Here is a 23,548-nt window from a genome sequence, read left to right as displayed (position 1 = left end):
CGCGCCCGATCTCGTCTGATCTCGGAAGCTAAGCAGGGTCGGGCCTGGTTAGTACTTGGATGGTAGACCGCCTGGGAATACCGGGTGCTGTAGGCTTTTTTTTGGCGCTCCCTGGCTCCCTGGCTCCCTGGCTCGCTCCCCACTCTCGCTTTTGGCCTTGGACACGCCCCACGGCCGGCAGCCCGGGGACCAGGGCTTGGCCCAGGACACCCCACACCCCACACCCGGAGACAGCCCACCCTGGTCCTCTCAGATGCCTGGCATACATAGATAGAGAGCACCGCTGGCTGCCCCCGGAGCCCTCAGGCGGGGCACACACTCACACACACAGCGCAATGGGCACCCCGGCGCCACCCCGGAGGACAGCTGGCAGCGGGATGGATGGATGGATGGATGGATGGATGGATGGGAGGGAGGGAGGGAGGGAGAGCCTGTCGGTCTCCAAGTGCACCAAGCCCGGGCTAGCCTCCAACACCCCACACCCCATCCATCCTCATCCACCACCGCACTTGGCTCCCACCTTGCCCACCAGGCACCAGGGTGGACCAGGCTGCTCCACTTGTCCCCGTGGGACCGGTCCCTGAGGGACCCAGCCAGCCACCTCTCTCCCCTGCCTCCAGACAGAGGGAGGCAGGGAGGGAGGGAGGGAGGGAGGGAGGTCTAGGTGGCCGTGAGTGGTGGGTGACTGTGTCGGTGTGGGTGTGTGGGTGTGTGGGTGTGTGTGAACGCATGGGTGGGTGTGTTTGTGCGTGTGTGCGTGCGTTTGTGTGTGCGTGAGCACGTTCGCGTGTGAGTGTAAGTAGGCCCTGAGTGCCTGTGCTGGTGTGTGTGTGTGATGGTGTGTGAGAGTGTGTGTTGCCCCTCCTGCTTTCTGCTATTGCCCGTGTGTGTGAGTGAGTGTGTGTGTGTAACTTGGTCCTTACGCTCCCGCCTCTGTGCATAGATAGCCTGTCCAGCCTGGTCTGCTTTCTTGGCCGGGAGGCCCCCGTGCCCTTGCACGTGTGTGCTTCCGTGAGTGGGTCGTTGTGTGCGTGGATCGAGTGAGTGGCATCTGAAGAAGGGAGGGCACGGGCAGTGCGTGGCTCTTGGGCTAGCCTGTGCCTCTCTCTGGGTGTGGCTGTGTGTGTGTGTGTGTGTGTCCAGGCTGGGATGGGAGGCCAGGTATTTCCATGGGGCAGGAGAGGCTCTACACAGGCTGAGCTGGGATTTCTCCATCCAGGGCGGCCATTGTAGGGGGTTTGAGGGGCTCTGAGGAGGTTGGTTGCAAGGAGAGTGAGTCAGGCAGGCAGCAAGGGCTGCAGAGCCTGCGTGTTGCTGAGGGGCAGGTGTCCTTTTGGGTTCTGCTCTGTGTCTGTCTGTGGGCTGGGCTCTGCAGAGGCTCTGAGTCATGGGTCAGCGAGGGTTCTGTTCCTCTAAGTTGTTAGATTTCTTTTATGCTGAGCAAGGTGAGATCTCTTTCATCAGTGGTGTCTAAATCTGGGTAATTCTGCACTAATTGGCTGTGCTTATTCTCCAGGCTTGGCAATGATTGGCAGTGGGGGATCATGGGGTTTTCTGTTTGTGAGGGGTGGTCTAGGGACTGAATGGAGGATGTTGTAGTATCAGCTGGGCTGTTCCTGCCAGGAGGTTGACAAGATGGGCCTTGCAGGGGCTTTAAACAACTTCACAAAGACAGAGAATCCAATGTAAGTGTTGAAAAACTTTCATTGCTGATGGTCAAGTCTACAAAACAGAAAGTTGCTGTTGTTGGGCAGAGCGGGTCTTATTCGGATGGAGGGGCAGACTAAGTGTCTAGGCTGCAGAAGATGGCTATGTAGGGGCTCCCACAAGTCCTGCAGGGCCCTGTCCTAGTGTCTGTCCAATCACTGCTGTCTCCAGGGGCTTGAACCCCACATTGTCCAGGGGGATCCCGAAGGCCAGTAACTTCGCCTCGTATGTGCGCAACAGGTCATTGTGAGCCTGAAAAACATGGCAATGTCAGGAAGAAGAGTCCACTTGGGCCTGGGAACCAGTCATCGTGCTAGGGCACCCCAGACAGAAGAATGAGGATTCGTCAGTGGTTTGTTGATCCATCTAGAGCCGCGGTGACGCGAGTAAGCCAGTAACTCACATACTCACAGTAAGGACAGACTTGGGAGAGCTGCAGTTTGCTGGACTCCTGGTCCTTTACCAAGTACTTCCCCCTAAGGGTCTCCCTCTCTTCCCTTCCAAGGCAGAATGACATCTATTCCCTGCCCCTGGAGAGCACAGCACCCTCCACCTCCCTAGTGACTCTGCAGAGGCAGCATGTGTGTGTTTGTGGGGATGGGGAGGCTGGAGCCCTGACCTGGTGCTGGGGTCAACAAAAACAAGTGATTTTCTTTGAGGGAGTTCTTTGATAATTTTGTTTTGATTTTTGGTGTTTTGTTTTTATTGTTATCTGGGAAAAGTCCCCACTATGTAGCTTAGGCTAGACTATATAACCCAGGCTAATTTGACTTATGTAGCCCAGGCTAGCTAGAACTTAATGTATCTCCAGAATAGCCTCATACTCAAAATCTCACTGACTCAAAGGAAAGTCAGTTTCCCCCCTGCAGTAACCATCCTCCAGGGCCGGCCCTGTGCCCGGGACTGGCTGACCACCAAGAGGTGTTTCATCTTTGTTTTTGTGGACTTTTTGTTGCATTTAGTCTTGCTTTGGCATTGATTTGTCTTATCAGCATCGTATCTGTTTGTTTCTTTTTTTGTGGGTTTGTTTTTGAGAGAGAGAGAAGAGAGAGGGAGAAAGGGAGAAAGATTGCATACAGATGAGTAGGTCACACGTGGGGGATCTGGGAGAAGTTGCAGGAAAGGAAAAAACATCATCAAAATATACTGTATGAGAACATTTTTAATGAAAAGTCTGCTGTCTTGGCCAGGTGAGTGCCGAGATCACAAGTGCACACCACACACCTCACACAATGGGTGTTTTTCCTCTTTACACAGGATCTCTCTGTATAGCCCTTGATGGCCTGGAACCGCACCAGGCTGGTTTAGAATTTACCATAATCCACCTGCTCCTGTCTCTTGAGTGGTGAGATTGAAGCCGTATGCCACCACATCTTCTGTCTAGTATTTTTTGTTACTACACATATGTATGGGAAGGCACGTAGATGCCCAAAACGGCCAGAAGAGAAAGTCTGATTCCTCGGTGCAGAAGTTCCAGGCAGCTGTGAGCCTCCCCCATGTGGATGCTGAGAACCAAACCCCACTGGTGTCAACAACCACAAATGCACACTGGACTGGGAGACTTTCATCAGGAGCTGTGAGGACGTGGTGTGTGTTTGTCTGAGAGGCCTCACTTGCAGCACAGTCTGCACTGATCTTCAATGCCTCTGCCTCTAGGTCATAGGTGTTGATGAAGTGGGTGCAATGAGAAACGCTTGGAGCGTGCCCAAATGCTGCCAAATGTTCACAGCAGATGACCAAAGGGTTCCCGAGCTGGGGCTGCTGCACACACCATTTATCCCAGTATATAGGAGGCGGAGATGGACAGATCTGAGTTCTGAGCCAGCCAGGGCTATACAGTGGGTCTGTGTCTCAAACAAAAACAGAGAAAAGGGCCAGGAGGAGGTGGTGTTGCACGCCTTTGATCTCAGCACTTGGCAGGCAGAAGCAGGTGGATTTGTGAGTTCAAGGCCAGCCTGGTCTATAGAGCAAGTTCCAGGACAGCCAGGGCTACACAGAGAAACCCTGACTCAAAACAAACAAGAAAACAGAAAAGAAGAAAAGGGTTCGTATCCTGACTGTGGTTCAGGGAAGAGAAGTGGTGCTTGGAAACAGAGAAAAAGGGAAAGGGGCAAGTGAGGATGGGCTCCAGCTACCAACACAGCAGACAGCCTTACCTCAGAGCATGTCAGCTGAGGATCAGGAGTGACAAGAAAGCTCTAGCCTGGGCTCCAGGAAGGGCTGGGGAGCTAGGGAGCCTGGACCGTGGTACATACACTGCCTACCTCTATCTAGGGTAAACGTCCAACAGGATGGCATGAATGTCTGGACGGGGCCTCAACAGCTCAACAGGAATGCAATGCCTGCCCCACAGGACTAAGGATATGAGGCTGGGTGCAGAGCACAGCTCTAAGGAAGAGCCCCTGAGGGAGAAGGTGGAGCCCTGCGGATGGGGGAATTAGCCGTACCTTGCAGACGCGGGCCAGCTCATACTGTAAGTCCTTGATGGTAGTATTCTTCGATTCCAGAACATCCTAAGGAGAGACAAGGGTGACTTTGATACTGCCACCTAGTGGAGGTGGATAGGAGACACTAGTCTAGGGGCTCCCTAAGGGTCTGAGAGGCTCAAAGAACAACAGTAGTGTGTGTCCCCTCACCCAGGCTTGCCAGCAGGAAAGGTCTCCAGGGAATACACAAGAACAACAAAAAGAGGACAGCAAGTGAGCTGGAGGCCAGCCTGGTCTACAGAGTGAGTTCCGGGACAGCCAGGGCTACATAGTGAGATCCTTTCTCAAACAAAAAGCAAAAATCCAGTCACTTTGTCACTTCCATAAAAGGTCCTTTCTTTTGTTCAAAAACTGTAGCAGTGGTGACCAGGGGAGGCAGAGCTGAGCCCCCCATTAGAGCCATATGCTCCCCCAACCCCCACCGTCAGGACATCCATGTCTCAGGTACTCCACTTGACTAGCACAGTGATGGACCCTCCTCCCCACGTGCCGATGTCCCCGTTGACCAGCCGTATCCTGACACAGTGCACAGTGATGAGCGGAGATCAGCCTCAGGGCCCCACTGCTGCCAAGTCCAACAAGGTCTCTCTTGGATCGTGGTGCCACCTAAGGCCTGAAAACTGACCCTACACAGTCACCCGCATCCCCCTGAACCACTGCCCACGGGACCAGGGCCTAATACTCAAACAGGCCCAGTGTTAAGTGTCCACCTTAGCACAACTGACGCCGTGATGACATGCCACTCGGGCTGCAGAACTCGCAGACACCACCACCGCCAACATGAAGACTCAGATCTAGGCCGTCACGGTCCACAGCTCTGCAATGTCTCTAAATGCGCTGGCCTTGCTCTTCGGCTTTTGCAGTTCTGCTTCTCGGTAACTGTTCTTGTGAATTGAAGTATGTCACCCCAGAACATGTTGGCTTGAGTCCAAGCGAGGGGCTACCTGCAATGCCTAATGTTGCATGCCTCAGACTACGACAGACAGGCAGTGAGGTAAACAGACTGACTGTACACAAAGCTGAAGTCTGCAGCGAGCATCTTGCATTTAAGTTCAGCTAGCCTGTACGCGGTACATCTCAGAATAAAACCTATCCGCCAGCCGCTCATGTCTGCCTCTGCTCCGAGCACAGCACAAGTCACAGAGAAGCTGTGCACCCTCCGGCCCTAAAGGATCTGCTTTGGAATGAATCGGCCCCCTTGCTGGGTCAGTTGGGGCTTCAGCTGTTCACATCCTAGAAGCATCAACGAATCTGGCGCCAAACCACCACAGCTGTCTCCAAGGGACCCTAGGAGAGATACCCGGAGCTCCTAGGAACCAGCCTCAGTCACACCAGCCAGCTGGTATTCATGTCAGCCAGACTCCCTTAACCTGTGGCAGCTGCTCCTATGTCCCCTGGTCATAGCTAAAAGCTTAAAGAGAAGGCAGCGGGTAAGCTGGGGGGTTCTGACAGAGGTTTGGCGTCCCGACTTTTCAGGGAACAGAGAACCTTCTGTCCCCAGCTATTCAATGGTTCCAGTTATTCATCTGTGTCCCCACCTGGACTGCCCCACTACAACACTGTCACAGGAATGAGTGATGCTCTTAGCTCTGTTCAGATGTTACTCCTAGGTCCCAGGAAAGCAGCAAGGGCTATGTTAGGCTCCATGGACCCTATGGCCCAACTGTTCTCATTGTCCAAGTCCTAGATCAGTGTCTGAGGATCTTCATGGAAGCAGAGCCATCCCCTGTCTCAAGTAACAGAGGAGCTTGGACCTACAAATTCCCAGGTCAGCTTTCTCTCCGAGGTTGCTGCTCAGTGACTGGCCTGAACACTGTAAGCCATGTCACCAGCACAGTAGAGATTCAGGCTAGGGAGGGTTAGCGAAGGATGGGGACAGCCTAGGACAGACTGCCAAGCTGGGTGTGCCACATGTCCTCAATGCTAGCTAGCACTCAAGAGACAGCGGAAAGGGGATCTCTGTGAATTTGATGCCAGCTTGGTCTACATAGTGAATTCCTGTCTAAACAGGGAGAGAGGTCAGGAGGAACAGAACCAAAAGAGGCCGGCTGCAGAGCACAGCCCACGCCCCGCTCTCTGCTGCAGAAACCATGGCAGCCCCTGACTTCTGGGGGTCTTGTGCCACCGGAGAAGGCATAGCGTAGCACAGGACTGAAGGGCCTGCCCTGGAAGGCAAGCATTTGCTCAGGAGGCCGTCGGCACCTACCTCAAGTTTGCGGGACACCAGTGTTAGTGCCGTAGGGTCCAGGTTGGAGGCGGCCAGAACCTCATTGAACTGCACCTCTCTCTTCTCCACAGCGGCGTTCAGGGCCTGCAGCTTCCGCTCCAGCAACAGGTTCTTGAAGCCTGTCTTCTGCTGCACCTCCTGGATGGCTGCCGTGAACTTCCGATAGAGTTCTTCCCTCTCCTGCTGCACCTGAGGCCAAGGAGACCCGAGTGAGCAACAAGTACTCTCACCTGGAGATGCCTCACTGGGTAGAGACCTTCCCACCCTGCCCTAAGTGTGCTGCTCTGTGAAAGGGTCACGAGGACATTTGCTGTCTCACTGCCTGCGCTAGACCCTCTGTGCACACAGGGAAGGAGGGTGATCCAGCACACAGCAGAAAGGAAGAGGGGGAAATTAGCATTGCTGTCTAGACTAGTCAGGGTTCCTATTGCTGTAATGAAACACCATGACCAAAGTGAGTTGGGGAGCAAAGGCTTTACTCAGCTCATGCTTCCCACTGTAGTCCATCACTGAAAGAAGTCAGGACTGGAACTCAAGCCAGGCCAGAACCTGGAGCAGGAGCTGATGCAGAGGCCATGGAGGTGCCCCTTACTGACCTGCTCCACATGGCTTGCTCAGCCTGCTTTCTTATAGAACCCAGGGCCATCAGACCAGGGATGGCACAGCCCATAATGGCTGGGCCCTCCCCCACCAATCACTAAGAAAATGCCCTACAGGCCTGTCTATAGCGTGGCCTTGTGGAGACATTTTCTCAGATGACTCTAGCTTGTGCCACGTGGACATAAAACTATCTAGCACACTGACTGCTCTTCTCAGGAAAGAAGAGCTGGAGAGATCCACACTCTGAAAACCACTCCACAGGTAGGTCAGGGTCAGCTTTGCCCAAGTTAGGGCCATGGGCTCAGACAAGACCTTATTTATGGTCAATCAGCCCATATGAGAGACAAGGCAGGTAGAGATCAAGCTTGAAGCAAGTGCCCATGAACCATGAGGACATCCTCGCCCGTCCCCTCCACGTCTACCTATTAACACTGCTGTGGAAGGCCTCAGCTCAGGCAGGGCACACTTAACACACATTTATGAGAATACCTGTGAGAGGCAGAATCACAATCTTCCTCTAGCCTTGGTGATACCCCAACCCCCTGCCTTGGCAGATTCAAAGATCTGGCAAGGCCAACCCTGTATCCCAGGGCCCCAGGGCTTTGACCAGCATTCATGATCTGAGGATTCATCATCTTGGCAGAATTCAGAGTACAGACCACTAATGGGTTTGCCCTCTTCTTCCCCAGAGCAAGCTCCTTGCAAACATTCCATCCAGTCAGATCTAGATTTACTTTCAAAGGCGCTGAGCATCTCAGAGGTCGTGACTTGTTAATCTGTCACTGTCTGTACAGGATAGCCTAAGGACGGAGCCAAGGGGTGGGTCACCAATACACCCCAGTGGTCAACAGGGCCACCTTCCTTCTCCCTGTGCTTTTGAGGTCAGCATTTGGCTGGGGGGCGGGGGGGGGAGGGATGGGTCCTTTCAGCAAATTCTAGGGGCCCAAGGCTGAACTATACATATCCATTGAGCATGGAGTTAGAGACTGGAAGGATTCTGTAGCTGGAAAGGGTGTGAAATCACGTGTGTGCTGCCTTGGAAGCTCTTTAGGGGGGGCTACATGGTTGGGTGAAAAGCTGAAGTGTAAGCAAGGTCACATGTCATCCCTAACAGTGAGACTGCTCGCACACGTGTAGAAAACAGGAGAGACACACCAAATATTTAGATTAGTGGTCACTGGGAATTCATGTGGAAGGGAGTTTTGTTTTTGTTTCTTTACCAAAGTATGGATGGCATTTATTTATTTGTCTATTTAGAGACAGTCCCTTCATGTAGCCCAGGCCGCCACTGAATGGAGGAGAGGGGGTTGACAGGTATGTCCCACACCTGGCTTACTCCACATTCTCTTTACAGACGGACAGGCCATAAGCTAATACTAAGAAATGGACCACTGAGATGAGATCATGGGGACTGAGTCCAGAAGCCAAGGAGACAAAAGGATCACTCCTCACCAGGGACCCTGGGCCTCTACAGAATATACCACAGGCTGTTGCCTCAGAACAGTTGTAAGCATGTCAGGTGGTGCACACTTTAATCCCAGCACTTGGGAGCACAGGTGAGCAGATCTCTGTGAGTTCAAGGCCAGCCTGGTCTACAGAGTGAGTTCCAGAATAACCAGGATTACACAGAGAAACCACAAAAAACTGTCTCAAAAATCAAAAAACTAAGGTCATGTGCACACATCCGTAACTCCAGCTACTCAGGAGGCCAGAGCAGAAGGAGGCTGGGTCCCAAGAGCTTAACACCTGGCTGAGTGGGACGGTGAGACCCTATTTCCAAACAAAGAACAGGCAGCCTAGGCACAGGTTGAGGGGACTCTGGGCAGCAGAGCCCGTCATGTCACACGGCCACACCTGCTCACCTTGATGAACCTCTGCTCCAGGACCTCATGTTCCCACTGTAGGTCCTTCAGCTCCTTCTCAGCGACCTTCAAGCGTGCCTTTGTACACTGCAGAGAGATGGGGTAGGGGGGTGGGGGACAAAATACTTAGGATTCACAGACACTCACATACCACAGACTCCTGGAGACAGCAAGGCTAGGAAAAACACCACCAGGAACAACTGGCTGGAAGAGTCTAGCAGCTGGGCCCCACCCAAGCTATGAGCGGAATGTGTGGAAAACTAGGGTCCAGTCTACAGCAGTGCCCGCCTGCTTACAGCTCCAGAGGGGTCCAAGAAAGAGAGGGCCTACATTACCACGCCTCCCCTCTCTCTCACTGAAGATGAGTCCCGCTCACATGGGGCCTCAAGAGACATCCCTCACCGGCCTTCCCTGCTGGGCCCAGCAGGGAGAGGAGGATCCAGAGGAGGGAAACAACTCAGAGGACACTCACGACCAGGATCTGCTTGTCCCTTTCGTGGTTCCCCAACCTCTTCTGCATCTCATTCATCTCGTCCTTGGCTTTCTGCAGCGGGTCCGCCAGCCGCCTGTTCTGCAGAGTCACCTCCGCCATCTCCCTCTCCATGTGCTCCTCCTTCTTCCGCATGTCCTCCATCTGCTCCTGTAAGCAGTCACGTACATATACTTGTGTTTACTATTCGTATGTGACGTGTGTGGGTGTGCACACCACAGCACACATGTAGAGGTCAGAGGACATTTCCAGGAGCTGGCTCTCCAGCCACGGGGTCTAGGGCTCCAGCTCGGGTCACCAGACTCTCAGCGCGAGCACTTCTACCCACTGAGCCATCTCGCTGCTACTTTTTGGTTGGTTTTTTTGGTTTGGTTTGGTTTTGGTTTTCTTGAGACAATGGCTCCCTAACCAGTTTAGAGTGGCTTTGAACTTGCTCTCCTCCTGCCTCTACCTCGTAAGCACTGGGGTTATAGGTTTGTGCCACAACATCCAGCTATGAATGCCCTCAATTAAAAACAGAGCTGAGGCAGGCATGGTAGCACACACCTTTAACCTCAGCCCTCAGGAGGCAGAGGCAGAGGGAGGTGGACCTCTGTGTATTTGAGATTAGCTTGGTCTACATAGTGAGTTCTAGGACAACCAGGACTACCCAGTGAAGTGCCCTGTGTCAAAACCCCAAGCAGCCAAGTGCATGCTGAGGACCAAGTCTTATTTTATATGTAGGCATATTTTTGCAGTCTTGATCTGTTCTGATTATGTAAGAACATAACTTGCACGCAGACTGAGGGGCTGCATTTGTTTAGACCAAGGGTGATTCTCTACTGTGGAAATCCTGCCAGTATCAGTTTTATGTCCCAAGTTTCCGAGCAGTGACTTCTGGGAGAATCTCCTGACCCCATCCTGTCGGCACATCATCACCACATCCTGTAAGCACAATGCCGACTGCCAACTGTGGCCACACTTCCGTCAACACATTGCCTATCTCAGCCCTGCCTGGATGTCAGAACACCTCTGAAGTTATCCCTTCCTACAGCACAGATAGGGAAACATCCAGGTGACTTCCTGTTGAACTGTGGGTAGCTGGCATTACCTATGAATTATACCTGAGAGTCACAGAGGGACACAGCCCACTATTATTACAGTAAGGACTGCTAGATCTGGCCGGATCAAAGGCGGGGTCCGCATGTCTCCCAGAGGACATCAGTACCTTGAGGGAATTGATTAGAGCCAGGTTGTTAAGAGTGATGTCATTGTAGTAGTTCTTGATGTCAGTGAAGGCCTCCTCGTGACGCTGCATCAGAGTATTGATCTGGCCGTTCTTCCTCTCCTCCACCTCGTGGATCTCCGTCTTTCTCCGCAGGTCCAGCTCGTCTCGAAGCATCTTCATTTTCTTATCATATTTGGCCTCGATTTCTGGAAGGCAGCAGCACACACAGCACCTTAGATCAACAGGTGACCTCAAGCCATGAGACAAGATGGAACCTACGAGCAGGGCCCAAGAACACCTGTGGGGTCAGACAGAAGCTGCACTGGAAACTCTGCCAGCAGCTTTGGGGGAGCTTTCCTGCAAGTGACATATTCGGCACATGGGTCACTGTCACCTTTCCTCTGCCTGTAATAACCAGCGTCTGCAGTGGCTGTCCCACACTAATCCCAGGGCACATTACCCATGGCTGTGTGACCGTCCAGCCACACACTAGAGGCCCCAGTCAGTAACCCAGTGTACTTCTGACAGTGAAGGTTTCTCAGTCCAGGAGCTAAGGAGACTGAAGAAAGCACCACACACTGTTTAACTGCAGCTCCCAAACCCACACGGGAATGAGTTTTACTGTGACTGAATCAATCTGCTGGCTTCTGGAATAATCTATCTCCTTCTCCCTGCTGTCTATCTGCCTAGTGTGTGTGCGTGTGCGTGTGCGCGTGTGTGTACACACGCATACACAAGTTGCTTTACTATAATGTGTGTGCCTTAATTTACCTACCAAGCAGCAATGGGGTGGTTCCCTGACACCATCCTACACCCTGTATGTCTGCGAAACTGACCTCGAACTTGCCTTTCAAAGTCATTTCGCATCTTGGTGATCTCCTCGGCTTGTTTCTGCACAAATGAGAAGGGGGTGTTACTCGACAGGCAGCCAGCCTACTCTCCTTAGGCTGGGTCTACTCCTCTCCTGTGGGAAAGTTCAGCTTAGAAGCCCCTGTGCTGCCGCTGGTCCCTGGACTCTGCTCACGTCTACATCGTAAAGGACGCCCAGAATAACAGGTCTCATAACCTCCACAATCATACACAACGTATTTCCCTCAGCAAAGCCACCACTGAACACGAAAGACAGTAGCCAACAAGGCACTGTTCATGGCTGGTTTCCTCAACCAACCTTCCCAAAGCCAGAGAGCAGCAGCCGTACCTCATGAGGCAGCAGGCTCCTTCTAGAAGCCTTACAAAGCTCCTGCCAGCCTCTCACTGTTGCATACAGCAGTGTTCAGAAATAATGATAAGTACAATGTTCCCCTGCATAAATTTATCTGTCCTGGAACTGACTCCACAGACTGGGCTAGCCTTGAACTCAAGAGGTCTGTTTGCAGCTGTCTCCCCAACGCTGGGACTAAAAGCGTACCCACCACATCCATCCTAGAGATTATTTTAATAAGCAATCCCATGTTAAGATTTTTGTGAGGCTTCTCAATTATTATTTTATTCTATGTGTGTATTACATCTGCATATACGTCTGTGTACAGTCCGCATGCCTGTTGCGTATAGGAGCCAGAAAAGGGTGTCAGATCCCTTAGAACTGGAGTTACAGAGAGTTGTAAACCACCACACAGGTAACAGGAACTGAACCTGGGTCTTCTGTAAAAGCAGACAGTGCTCCTGGGTACTGAGTTCATTGAGTCATCTGATCACTGGGCCCTCTCTCCAACTCAAATTTTATTATATTATTATTTATTATATGTGTTTCATATTTTGGGAGTTTCGCCGGCAGGTATGTCTGTACACTACATGCGTGTCTGAATGCTTGTGAGCTGCCATGCGGGTGCTGGGAATTGAACCCAGGTCCTCTAGAAGAGCAATCACTGTTCTTAACTGCTGGGCCATCTCTCCTGCTTCTACATACTACAAATTTGAATAAAGTTTTGCCAATTTATTTGTTAACACCCCCCCATTTCCCAAATCGTAAGTTCCTAGTTGTTACGGAACCAGTCGAGAGCTAGGTTTACTTTTCGGCAGCACGGCGGCGTCAGAGCGCGGCGCACCTACCAGGCGCAGGTTCTTTATCACCACCTCGTTCGCCAGCTCCTGCTCCTTGAGCTCCACTTTCAGCACACGCATGTCCTTGCGCAGCGCACCCTCCTGGGTGCGGTGCTCCTTCTGGGCCAGCTTCATGACCACAGTGCCCTCCGTTTTCACCTCGGCCAGGTTGTTCTGGTGCTCGTAAAGCAGGTGCTTCACCTTCTGCTTGTACACCTAGAGTGGGGGAGGAGTGCTGTTGTACACCTACAGAGAGGGGGAGGGGTGCTGCTGTACACCTACAGAATGGGGGAGGGGTGCCGCTGTACACCTACAGAGTAGGGGAGGGGTGCCACTGTACACCTACAGAGTAGGGGGTGCCGCTGTACACCTACAGAGTAGGGGAGGGGTGCCGCTGTACACCTACAGAGTGGGGGAGGGGTGCCTCTGTACACCTACAGAGTGGGGGAGGGGTGCCGCTGTACACCTACAGAATGGGGGAGGGGTGCTGTTTTACACCTACAGAGTGGGGCAAGGGTGCTGTTGTACACCTACAGAGTCGGGGAGGGGTGCTGCTGTACACCTACAGAGTGGGGCAGGGGTGCTGCTGTACACCTACAGAGTGGGGGAGGGGTGCTGCTGTACACCTACAGAGTGGGGGAGGGGTGCCGCTGTACACCTACAGAGTGGGGGAGGGGAGCTGCACTCACCTGAAGCAGCAGTGTGTGCCCAGCTCACAAGGAACTACGAGGCAGAACTGGACTTAGCCTGCTCCTACCCTGCCATGCATGTCACAGAAGTTTCAACTGATGCTCAGGACCTGTGGGACCTCTCCTACTACCAGAGGGTGACATTGCTTTCCCTTGTCCCCTTAGAGACTGTGGAAGGTTCTAACAGGGAGCACAGTTCATACTGTGACAGGTCATCAGTGGTAAAAAATAAATGAAAAAAAAATTAAAACTCTGGTTTTTGCTTGTTTTGAGCCAGGGTTTCCTGTAGTCCAGGCTGGTGTAAAACTATGTGCATAACTAAAGCTGGCCTTCAACTCCAGATCCTCTTGCATGTACCGCCCAAGTGCCGGGGTAGCAGGCAGGCGTGTGCCAATGCCCTGCTCTGCGTTTTAAGCACTTTGGCCACTTTGTCTGGCTGAACTCATACATGTCCTTGGCACACCTGCACCAAGTCCCCATGACAGTCCTCTTTCATCAGGGCGAGCGGCCCTCCTCAGCAGAGCATACTGCTTCAGGGGGGCACACGTGGAGCAGTGCAGGTCACTGCAGATCCCACCTGGCCAACTTAGTCAGCAGCTGGTGACCAATGGGGTGACAAATGACACAGCCAAATCGCCTCTGCAACCTTCCTTTTTTTTTTTTTTCGAGACAGGGTTTCTCCTCTGCAACCTTCCTTGAACTCAGAAAAATCACCTCTGGTTCACAGCACAAAGAAGTATGTTCCCACAGGAAAGCAGGAAACACTCCCACCCAGACCCGGTTCTCCAGTGGGTATAGACCGACTCCACTCACCTTGATCTCCACCTGGTGCCTCTCCTCGGCCTCCTCCATCTCCCGGTCTTTGTTGCGCAGCTCAGCCTTCTTCTCCTCCAGTTGCCTCCGAGTGATCTCCCAGAAGGTGTGGATTTTGTCACGCTCCAGCTGGAAGTAGTTGCGTTCCTCTCGCTCCCGGTCCAGCTCCTCCCGGATGCGGGCGACATGTTCCTCCACCTGACCAGGCACAGGACACCAGTGACGGGTGCGGCAGGGGCCCACCCCTCAGCTAGGTGCGGACCCAGGGGATCAGGGAAGGAAAGGGGAGGGGCCCTTCTCCTGGAGTCACAATACAAGGCAGGGAGGCCTCGGACAGTAAACAGCAAAAGTCTCTCAAATCTGACCTGTGATTATAAAACAATTAGATCTGTCCAGCAACTACTGGATTCTTTTAAGAAATTTCTCAAAAGAAACACAATGTTCTATAACTATTTTAAACAGCACAATGGTTGAAAATTGGAACATGTCAACTCAACTGTAAGATTCTAAAAATTACACAGAAGCACATAAATGTCTCCACAAAAATTACACAAAGCTATGGGGCACTTTGCACTCCACAGACTTTGGTCCAGAGCCAATTATAAATCTGCAAATAGGTTAAAGGGAGAAGTAGGGCAGGTCTCCAGCTTTCTTGAGTGTGGCTTCCCTTGAGAATTAGTTATCTTTAGGCTCAGCCACAGGACAGTTACTGGATTTTCTCTCTCAAGACAACATTCCGCCGGGTAATGGTGGCTCATGCCTTTAATCCCAGCATTCAGGAGGTAGAGGCAGGCAGACCTCTGTGAGTTCAAGGCCAGCCTGGTCTACAAGGTGAGTTCCAGGACAGCCAGGGCTGTGTAGAGAAACCCTGTCAAAACAGGAGGGGGAGGGGGAGAGAGAGTGATTGATTGATTGATTGATTCCTATTTTAAAAATCAGACACCAGGCAGCCAAGCAGCTCTGAGGCAGGATGAAGGGTGTGCTGGGCAGCTGCCAGGTGCCTGTGAAGGAACTCACACGCCAGACTCTGACTAGTGCTTCACACCGTGTCACACCGATTATCCTGACAAGTCTCTTCACATCGAGGGCCTTCAGTGTCACTCCAACAGTTACAAACAGAACTCCTGCTCTGTTTGGCTCATATGGTATCAGAGTTTGTCCTTAGGACTAAGACACTAAGGTTCAGTCTCCAAACACGTGAAATAAACAGGGGACAGAAACAGCATGTTGGGGGAGCCTGAGAGTCACTCTATTCTCCGTCCCTCCCAGACAAAACACACACTGGATCCCCAGTGCATCTCTGTTTAAACTGCTAATGGTTTTCCTGTACACAAAGTAAAGCAGCCAGCCTGGTCTACAGAGGGAGTTCCAGGATGGCCAGGACTACACAGAGAAACCCTGTCTCAGAAAAGAGAGATGGATCAGTGGTTCAAAGCACTTGTTGCTCTTGCAGAAGAACAAGATCCAGTTCCTAGGACACAAATGGTGGCTAAAAACCATCGGCAACCCTGCTCCAGAGGATCTGAAGCCCCTTCTGGCCTCCTCAGGCACTGAACACACATGGAACACATGCAAACATGTAGGCAAAACACACACACACATAAAATAAAACTAAAACTGTAAAAACATATTTTGCACGTGTGTCTGTGCATCGTGTGTGTACTTGGAGCCTATGGAGGTCAGAGGAGGACATCAGATCCCCTGGGACTAGGGTTACAGATGGCTGAGAGTCACTGTGTGGGTACTGGGAACCAAACCTGAGTCCTGCCCAGATCAGCAATGCTCTTAACCCACATGCCCACTCTCCAGCTCCTAAAAGCATATATATTTAAATCAAAACACAGCTATGTAAAGTGGCCTGTAAAGGCCGGTGCTACAGGTGATGAAAGAAATTATCCAGAATAAAAGAGGAAATTAATTAAAACATGCAGCAAGAGAGTAGCAGGTGAGTTCCCCAGAGGCCTCACCTGGCTGAGAGCAGGTGGGGTGCTTCATGGCAGTTGAGGGGGGTATCTGGTCTCCGCAGCCATTTGTATAACTGGATCCATGGGGGTGGGGGGTGGGGCAGCTCACTGCCTTGCATGTAACAAATTTACAGCACAAATTGTTTCTCTTGAGACTGGCCAGCACTGTGCAGTCATAACGCTACAGGCCATTAGGAGTAAGGCTCAAGCTGTCAACAGAAGAGACCAAGAACCAGACACCAACTGGTCATGCCTGGGCATTAAAGTAGAGAGATTTTGCTTTTAGATTTTGGCCTTATGCCTTTGAAATCACCAACACTCAGACCGTTGCCTAACTCCAGATTCAGCTTACAGTCTTCTTCCTCTTCCTCTTCCTCTTCTTCTTCTTCTTCTTCTTTTTTTTTTTTTTTTTTTTTTTTTTTTGGTTTTTTCGAGACAGGGTTTCTCTGTGTAGTCCTGGCTGTCCTGGAACTCACTCTGTAGACCAGGCTGGCCTCAAACTCAGAAATCCTCCTGCCTCTGCCTCCCAAGTGCTGGGATTAAGGGCTGCACCACTGTTCAGCGGTGCAGCACCGGTCTTAACAGAAATAAATAAATTAAATAAATAAAGTAAAAAAAAGAAAACCTCCTCCCAAGCTAAGCATGAGCAGTTAGACAGAGGCAGCCCCAACAGGGCTACTCCTTATCAGACGCTTTGTCAAAAATAAAACAGCAAGGGCAAGCACAATGGTTCAGCAGGTAAAGGGGTCTGCTGCCAAGCCTGAAAACCTGAGTTTAATCCCAGCCCCTACACAGTGGAAAGAAAGAAACAACTCACACAAGTTGTCCAAATATATAAATGAAAGATATAACACTAATTTTAAAAACAGTGGATGATTAATCAGACTGAGACAATGTAATTTTAAGTAAATCGTGTTCCTTTTAAAACTTTCCTCCTGGCAGTGGTGGCACACGCCTTTAATCCCAGCACTTGGGAGGCAGAGGCAGGCGGATTTCTGAGTTCGAGGCCAAGCCTGGTCTACAGAGTGAGTTCCAGGACAGCCAGGGCTACACAGAGAAACCCTGTCTCGAAAAACAAAACAAAACAAAACAAAACACCCCAAAAAACAAACAAAAAAACAAAACAACAAACTTTCCTTTTTTCTCCTCTTTTTTTTTGAAACAGCGCCTTTCTAGGTAGTTTTGGCTGACTCGGAACTCACGATGTAGATCAGACTGGCTTTGCAGTCACAGAGATCTACCCGCCTCTGCCTCCCAAGGCATGCACCAGCACACTTGGCTAAAAACTTCCCTTTTGGTAGAATGTTCACTGGCAAACAGAGAACGGCATCTATGTATTACCACATATGGATCAGCTCTGTGACCACCGGGTATATAAAACCATAAAAATGAAATAAAACGCAGAAAGTTTAAAATAGCTCTTATGTTTGGGGGTGGGGAGATGCCTTCCAAGTTCCTATTATAGGGTTTCCTCACACGGCTACACTGCATTTAAAAATATGTCATGCCTTGTGAGGTGGTGGAAACTACAGACACAGGAGAGGCAGGTTATATGATGCAGACTAGCGATAAGAGTTTCACCAACACATCTGCAGCGGTGCCCACCCCACCCTGGGACCAGGCTCCATGGGCTGTGCTCACCTGCTCCTTGGTCATGTCCTCTGGTGCGACGCCATCAACTATTGCATTCCCTTTGGCTTTCCCCTTCTTCCCTTTCTTTTTGGGTGCCTTTGTGTGAAGAACAGAGGACTGAGTAAGTACAGGTCAACTCTACCTCAGGGCGTCCCTCCTTGACTGACTGACTGCTCACATGGTCAACTCTACCTCAGGGTATCCCTCCGTGACTGACTGACTGCTCACATGGTCAGCTCTACCTCAGGGCATCGTCCCTCCTTGACTGACTGACTGCTCACATGGTCAACTCTACCTCAGGGTGTCCCTCCTTGACTGACTCTGCTCACATGGGCATATGGAGAAAGAACACCTGTTTAGAATCTTGTCCTCTACTGTTCAAGTCACCTAGAGGGTATCACCATACTGACCTCTCATTAACACCGGAAAGAGAGACAGAGAAAGAGAGAGAGGGAAGGAGGGAGGAGAGGAGAGATAGAGAGGAGAGATCTCATCAACGCATTTGGAGAAGCACAAAGGGGGAAATCTTCCTCTTTTCTGAAGGGAAGGAGAAAGAAAACACTTCAGACCCATTCACTCCTGGATGTAGGATTTTGTTACGGTTAAAAAACTTTTTTTTTTTTTTATTTTGGATGAAAAACTTATTTGGGGGAGGAGAAAGGGTGTTGAGAGAAGAAACAAGGGGAAAGAAAGCTAAATTAAGAAGGGGTAGTGTGGAGACCTAAAAGAGAAATTTATCTGAAGAGGAATACGCGACCCCTGAGGTAGGCTGAGGGCCAACACCTCATAACCACAGAGCCAGAGAACCTCTGTCAGTAGTTCTGAGCATCAGCCTGTAAACCACCATGTGGGTGCTGGGACTCGAACTCAGGACCTCTGGCAGAGCAGTCAGTGCTCTTAACCGCTGAGCCAGCTCTCCAGCCCCAAAGGCAGCTCCTATTGGCCATGTAGCCAGGCAGGAGCTCCCACAGGGGGATGCCAGCCCAACAGCGAATGACCGGCGCCCTGGCACATCTGCCAAGAAACCGCATTACTGACATCTACATCCCGGGGGCGGGGCGTTCCGTAAGAAACTAGAGGAGGCAGGGGGCTTCCGCCACGTAGCCTGAGATAACCCAAGCCGTGTACCCCTGGTCACTCCATGACGCTCGGCCCTTGGAGAGGCGTCCAGCCACGTGGTATGCGCTAGGTTTGCCGAGGGTGTCTCCTGGGCCGGAGTCTGCGCCCTGAGGACCCTTGAGCGCCCTCAGACGAGGCGGCCCGAGGGACCTGACGACCCCAACTCCTGCCTTCGGGACGCCTTGCACCCCAGCCTTTCGGTCTGGCCGGCTGGACCGCCATCCCAGAGAACCGAATGCAGGCCCTGCATCCCGGCCTCCCCAGCCGGGACCCACGGAAGCGCCCAGCTCTCAATTCCAGGAATCCGCGAGCGCAGGCCGCTCGCCCAGGCCCCCCAGGCCCCGGGTCCTGCGCGACAGTCCCCCGGCTTCTCTGTGCACCCGCCCGGCTCACCATGGTGCCAGCAGTCCAGCAACCCCACCACTCCCGGATGGACGCTGGTCAGAGGCGGCTGCGCGGTCTCCTGGCAACTCCGACTAGATCCCGCGCTGGTTCTCAAAGCCTCGCGAGACTATCCTCCACGTCTCCTCCCCCTCCCCGCCCGCCCGCCCCTAAGGACCTGGGCAACCGGGAGTGCGTCCCTAGCAACGCGCCAGCCGAGACAGAGTCGTCTTCTGTGTATTGCTGCTGGTCTCTCTCCCACTACAACTCTAAGGCCACTGTGGTTGCTCGGGTTCTCCAGAGTCTACGTGGCGGGCGCTCAGGGAGGAATGGACGAAGAGAACGTCTGGATGGTTAATCAGCTGCCACACAAGCTCAGTGCCCAAATCGGATTCAAATGTGAGCTGAGAGCCCGCTCCTGCGGCTCATCCACCTTGCCCTGCTTGTGAAAATTCCTTCCACGTGCTCCTCTGATGAGACAGACCGTGCAAAGCTGGGCATCCGGAAACTCGGGAAAGAAAAGGGCTGAGGGTGTTAGCTTGTGCCTGCAATCACTGGGGAAGCTGAGGGAGAGACGGCATGCTTTGGAAGCTAGCCTGGGCTACATAGTGAATTCTACTTCAGCCAGAGATGTCTATCAAAGACCCCGTCTCAAAAAAGAAACAAAACAAATCAAAACAATAAAGTGGCCTAGCCCGGCTGGGGCTGAGGCTGTATGCGGTTCAGAGTATTTCTGCGGACGTGCTCCGCGTCCTGTTAGTCTTCAGAAACAGAAGGGGCAGCAGGTCAGGCTTCCCTGCCTGCTTTGTGGATGAAGATTCCACACCCTTAAGTAGACTTAGACACTGAGCAAGGCTTGCTCAGTAGTGGGGATCCGGGACTCCTAGCAAAGGGACCCCCGTTTGCTTACCCAATCCCCCAGCCCCCACACCAGATTCTTGAAGAAGAATGCCCAGCTGGAAGAACAGCACTGAATCCTTGTGAGCGTTCTAACAGTGCCTTATTTGTAGTAAATCTTAACAAAGGTCCAGCGTGGTCGCCGCTCTGCTTGCTGTTAGTGAGCTTTAAGGTGAACATAGACGGGTAAGGGGTTAGGAGACGTGACAGGAGACCGTGCAGAGGCACAGTAGAGTAAGTAATTATTCAGCGCATACCCACAGCATGCTAGGTGCTTCCTGCTGATTTGCTTTTTGCTTCATTAATATACTGGGAATATTGATTTAAGTAAATGTAGTAACAACTCCTTTCAGCCGGGTGGTGCTGGCGCACACCTTTAATCCCAGCACTCTGGAGGCAGAGGCAGGTGGATCTCTTGAGCTTGAGTCCAGCCTGGTCTACAGAGTGAGTTCCAGGACAGCCAGGGCTGGGTACCCAGAAGAAACCCTATCTCAAAATCTCAAAAACAAAAAACAAACAAAAAACCCCAAATACAACAACCTTATTTAGCAAAAAGGGCAGCAGTAGGAAGACTCTGGGTGTTTGGTTTGGCACAGATCAACAGAACAGGTTGACTTTCCAGTATGTCATTATACAGTGGTGAACAGCTGGGGAGCACAGGCTGGAGGCTCCCAGGCTCCCAAAAGACCCACCCTGATCTGGGCTTTTCCTGCAGGATTCAGTTACAACATTCAGAAAAGAGCCTTTTCTTGACACCCACCACTTAAGAAAGTCTTGTTAGCATCAAGCAGTGCAGTGCAGAAGCCCAGGACAATGGCATCAGTGTCCAGCAGAATCCCAGAGCAAACCCACAAACTGACTGGCCATCTAAGGTTTGGCTTCTCTTAAAGCCGCTTGGTTGTCCAAGTAAACTACCCTAGTCCACTGCATCAGGATGCTGAAAGCATCTGGTGTAGCAAAACTTAAAGAAGTAAATGTTGAAATATTCAAAAATGAGATGAGTGACTCATTTGAAAAATGCTTCAGAACAACTTAGTATAGAGGAAAGCGGCTGAACAGAGACCATGTATAACATGGTGACTTGTTGGGGTGCGGTTATAGGTGGTCATAACGTGCCAGTCTCTCCACTGTGTGTTTGAGAAGGCCCATAATGGACATGCAAAGATAAAACAGACACTGGCCTCAAAAGTTACCAGGTATCGATAACGAGCTTGAAAATCTTCACAAGAGCCTACCTCTCTCATGTATTCATGTTTAAAATGAAAATCACCACTAGAAATGACTGTTCTGGTTATTGGCTGTGTATGAAGGGAACCCCAAAGCATAGTAATAGTACAGTGATGGAATTTGTTTGTCCGTGAGTCTGAAACTTGGTTATGACTTTGTGGGGCAACTCACCCAGACCCCCTCATCACTCTCTTACTGGAAAACTCAAAAGCAGCACCCAGAAGCACATGAGCGTAGTCAGCCCAGTGGTTGGCTGGGACCTCAGGTTGTCAGCCGGAACATACACAGGCAGACTTCGGGTAGCCTGTTTTTCTTACCACACAGAGACCTGGTTTTCCCCCAGAGCCTTCCAAGAAAGCTGGATTCCTTTTCTAATGACCTGGCCTTGAAAGCCACATGGCCTTACATCTACCACAGGCAACTGGCCCGTGCAGTCACAGGCTCCGACAATACCGGAGCAAAAGGGTCCTGATGGTGTGGTTCTGGAAGAAATGCTTCCAGCGTTTTGGGCTTGTTTGTTGAGGCAGGGTTCGTGTAGCCAAGGCTGACCTCAAGGCCAGACCATCAAATAGACAATCTTGAACTCCTGATCCTCCTGCCTCTGCCTGTGAAGTGTTGGGATGACAGGTGTAGCACCATGACTGGCTCGGTGACATTTAAACTGCCATAATCATTTTGGAAAACACAGCCTTCGGCTGACCCAGGTACCTGATAGTGGCCTATGCCCAACCCACGTCTCTACTTGCCAGGGTGGTCTGTGTTCACCCAAGCTAACCTTTATACCCTAGTTTTGTCCCAGGGAGAAAAGGAATGACCAAGGAATGAGCGATGACTTGGCCAGGCCTGGTGGGGTTTCAGAGGGTTTTAACCAGCAGGTGGGTATGTTTTCTTGTTTTGTAAACTAAAAAAAAGGAGAACTATTTAACTTTCTAAAATTGGCCTTCAAGCTTAAAGGCCACAGGCAACTTTGTGTCCACTAGAGTGGGGCAGAAAGCCAGAGCTTCCGCTCAGACCCTGCTTGACTGAATAAAGCTTTTTGGCTATTGTCCTAGTTGCCCATTCGGCCCAAGGCAGAGCCAACTTTGGCCATTGGTTCAAACACCCCTCAGCCTTTTCAGCTATGAATAACTCAACCTCTCTGATAATTTGTTTTGCTGTGTGTGTGTGTGTGTGTGTGTGTGTGTTTTAAAAGTGTAAAAGAATTTTAGATTGAGCCTTCTGACTTCTAGCCCTGCATGTGCAACCTGGAGAAAATAGCTTACTGTCTTTGTGCCCAGCATCTTCTTTAGATACTGTGTGTCTTAGTTAGGGTTACTATTTCTGTGATGAAACACCACGACCAAAACAAGTTGGGGAGGAATACTCAGTTTACACCTTCACACCACTGTTCATCATCAAAAGAAGTCAGAACAGGAATACAAAACAGGGCAGGAAGCTGGCGGCACAAACTGATACAGAGGCCATGGAGGAGCGCTGCTTAACTGGCTTCCTCCTCGTGATTTGCTCAAGCTGCTTTCAAAGAATGCTTGCCTCTGCCTCTGGCATGCTGGGATTATTAAAGGCCTGTGACACCAAGGCCTGGCCTTAGCCGGCTTTCTTATAGATCCCAGGACCACCAGCTCAGTAATAGTACCACCCACAGTGGCCTGGCCCGCCCACATCAATAATTAAGAAAATGCCTTACAGCTGGACCTTATGGAGGCGTTGATTTTCTTAATCGGGATTCCCGCCTCTCAGATGACTTCAGCTATGTTGACATAAAACTATCTGGCACACTGCAGTTCTAGCAGATCTGGTGCAGAATTGGCGTTTAGAGATGGAACTCCAATTGTGGGTTATCAATACATCCAAGACCTCCTTTTACGAGGTCCCCCCCTCCCTGCCCAGACTCTCAATATGGACTCAATAGCATTAATCGGATCCATAATTCCAGGCTTATCGGTTGAGGGTCCTGGCGCTGCTTTGGCCCTTCTGTGGCACCTCCTCTCCTAACTCCTCTGCCAGGCTCCTCACGTAGTTGGCGCCCCACAAAAGCCTGGGGTTATAAGGATGGATGGGCCGAAGCCAGCGCAGTTCAGTGCGCAGAAGCCCCTGGACCAGGGAAGCAAGCTGAAGCCGGAGGTCCGCCAGGGGCTAGGTCCCTGCAGAAGATAGGGGTGTGGGGGTGGGGGTTGTTGTTGGTCGGGTCGGCAGGGGGCGCGCGAGGT

General features: G+C 51.5%; 1 protein-coding gene and 1 non-coding gene across 5 annotated transcripts in view; one reads left to right on the top strand and one right to left on the bottom strand.

Moving 5' to 3' along the window:
* LOC117723618 (5S ribosomal RNA) overlaps positions 1–96 on the top strand; it is a 119-nt gene extending 23 nt beyond the window's left edge. Inside the window, exon 1 of the ribosomal RNA XR_004608718.1 lies at positions 1–96. This exon is cut by the window's left edge and continues 23 nt beyond it. This is a non-coding gene — a ribosomal RNA (5S ribosomal RNA).
* Positions 97–1,686: 1,590 nt separating this feature from the next.
* Drc4 (dynein regulatory complex subunit 4) lies at positions 1,687–19,353 on the bottom strand. Of its 4 annotated transcripts, none has more exons than XM_034522930.2 (11): positions 19,230–19,353; positions 17,727–17,813; positions 14,122–14,319; positions 12,629–12,835; positions 11,416–11,470; positions 10,580–10,785; positions 9,355–9,522; positions 8,883–8,969; positions 6,400–6,609; positions 4,155–4,220; positions 1,687–1,959 (listed from the first exon to the last, which is right to left on the bottom strand). In XM_034522930.2, exons 1-11 carry the CDS (start codon positions 19,230–19,232, stop codon positions 1,810–1,812), a joined length of 1,437 nt encoding a protein of 478 aa, XP_034378821.1. In that variant the 5' UTR covers positions 19,233–19,353; the 3' UTR covers positions 1,687–1,809. The 4 variants fall into 4 exon arrangements, 3 of the variants coding, with proteins under 3 accessions (XP_034378821.1, XP_076772148.1, XP_076772149.1); XR_013104971.1 differs by lacking the exon at positions 1,687–1,959 and adding an exon at positions 4,904–5,480; XM_076916033.1 differs by lacking the exons at positions 14,122–14,319; positions 17,727–17,813; positions 19,230–19,353 and having other exon boundaries at positions 11,427–11,470; positions 12,629–12,774.
* Between the last annotated feature and the right edge of the window lie 4,195 nt (positions 19,354–23,548).

This window comes from Arvicanthis niloticus, chromosome 18 (assembly GCF_011762505.2).
Source record: "Arvicanthis niloticus isolate mArvNil1 chromosome 18, mArvNil1.pat.X, whole genome shotgun sequence".
Classification (NCBI taxonomy): Eukaryota; Metazoa; Chordata; class Mammalia; order Rodentia; family Muridae; genus Arvicanthis; species Arvicanthis niloticus.
This window is presented reverse-complemented; position numbering and strand designations above follow the sequence as displayed.

Excerpts from the sequence above, each read along its gene's own strand:
- Drc4 (XM_034522930.2), bottom strand. Across the intron at positions 11,471-12,628 it reads TGATAAAGAACCTGCGCCTG|AAACAAGCCGAGGAGATCAC; the intron begins GTAGGTGCGCCG and ends TCATTTGTGCAG. Across the intron at positions 10,786-11,415 it reads CTTTGAAAGGCAAGTTCGAG|AAATCGAGGCCAAATATGAT; the intron begins GTCAGTTTCGCA and ends GCTGCCTTCCAG.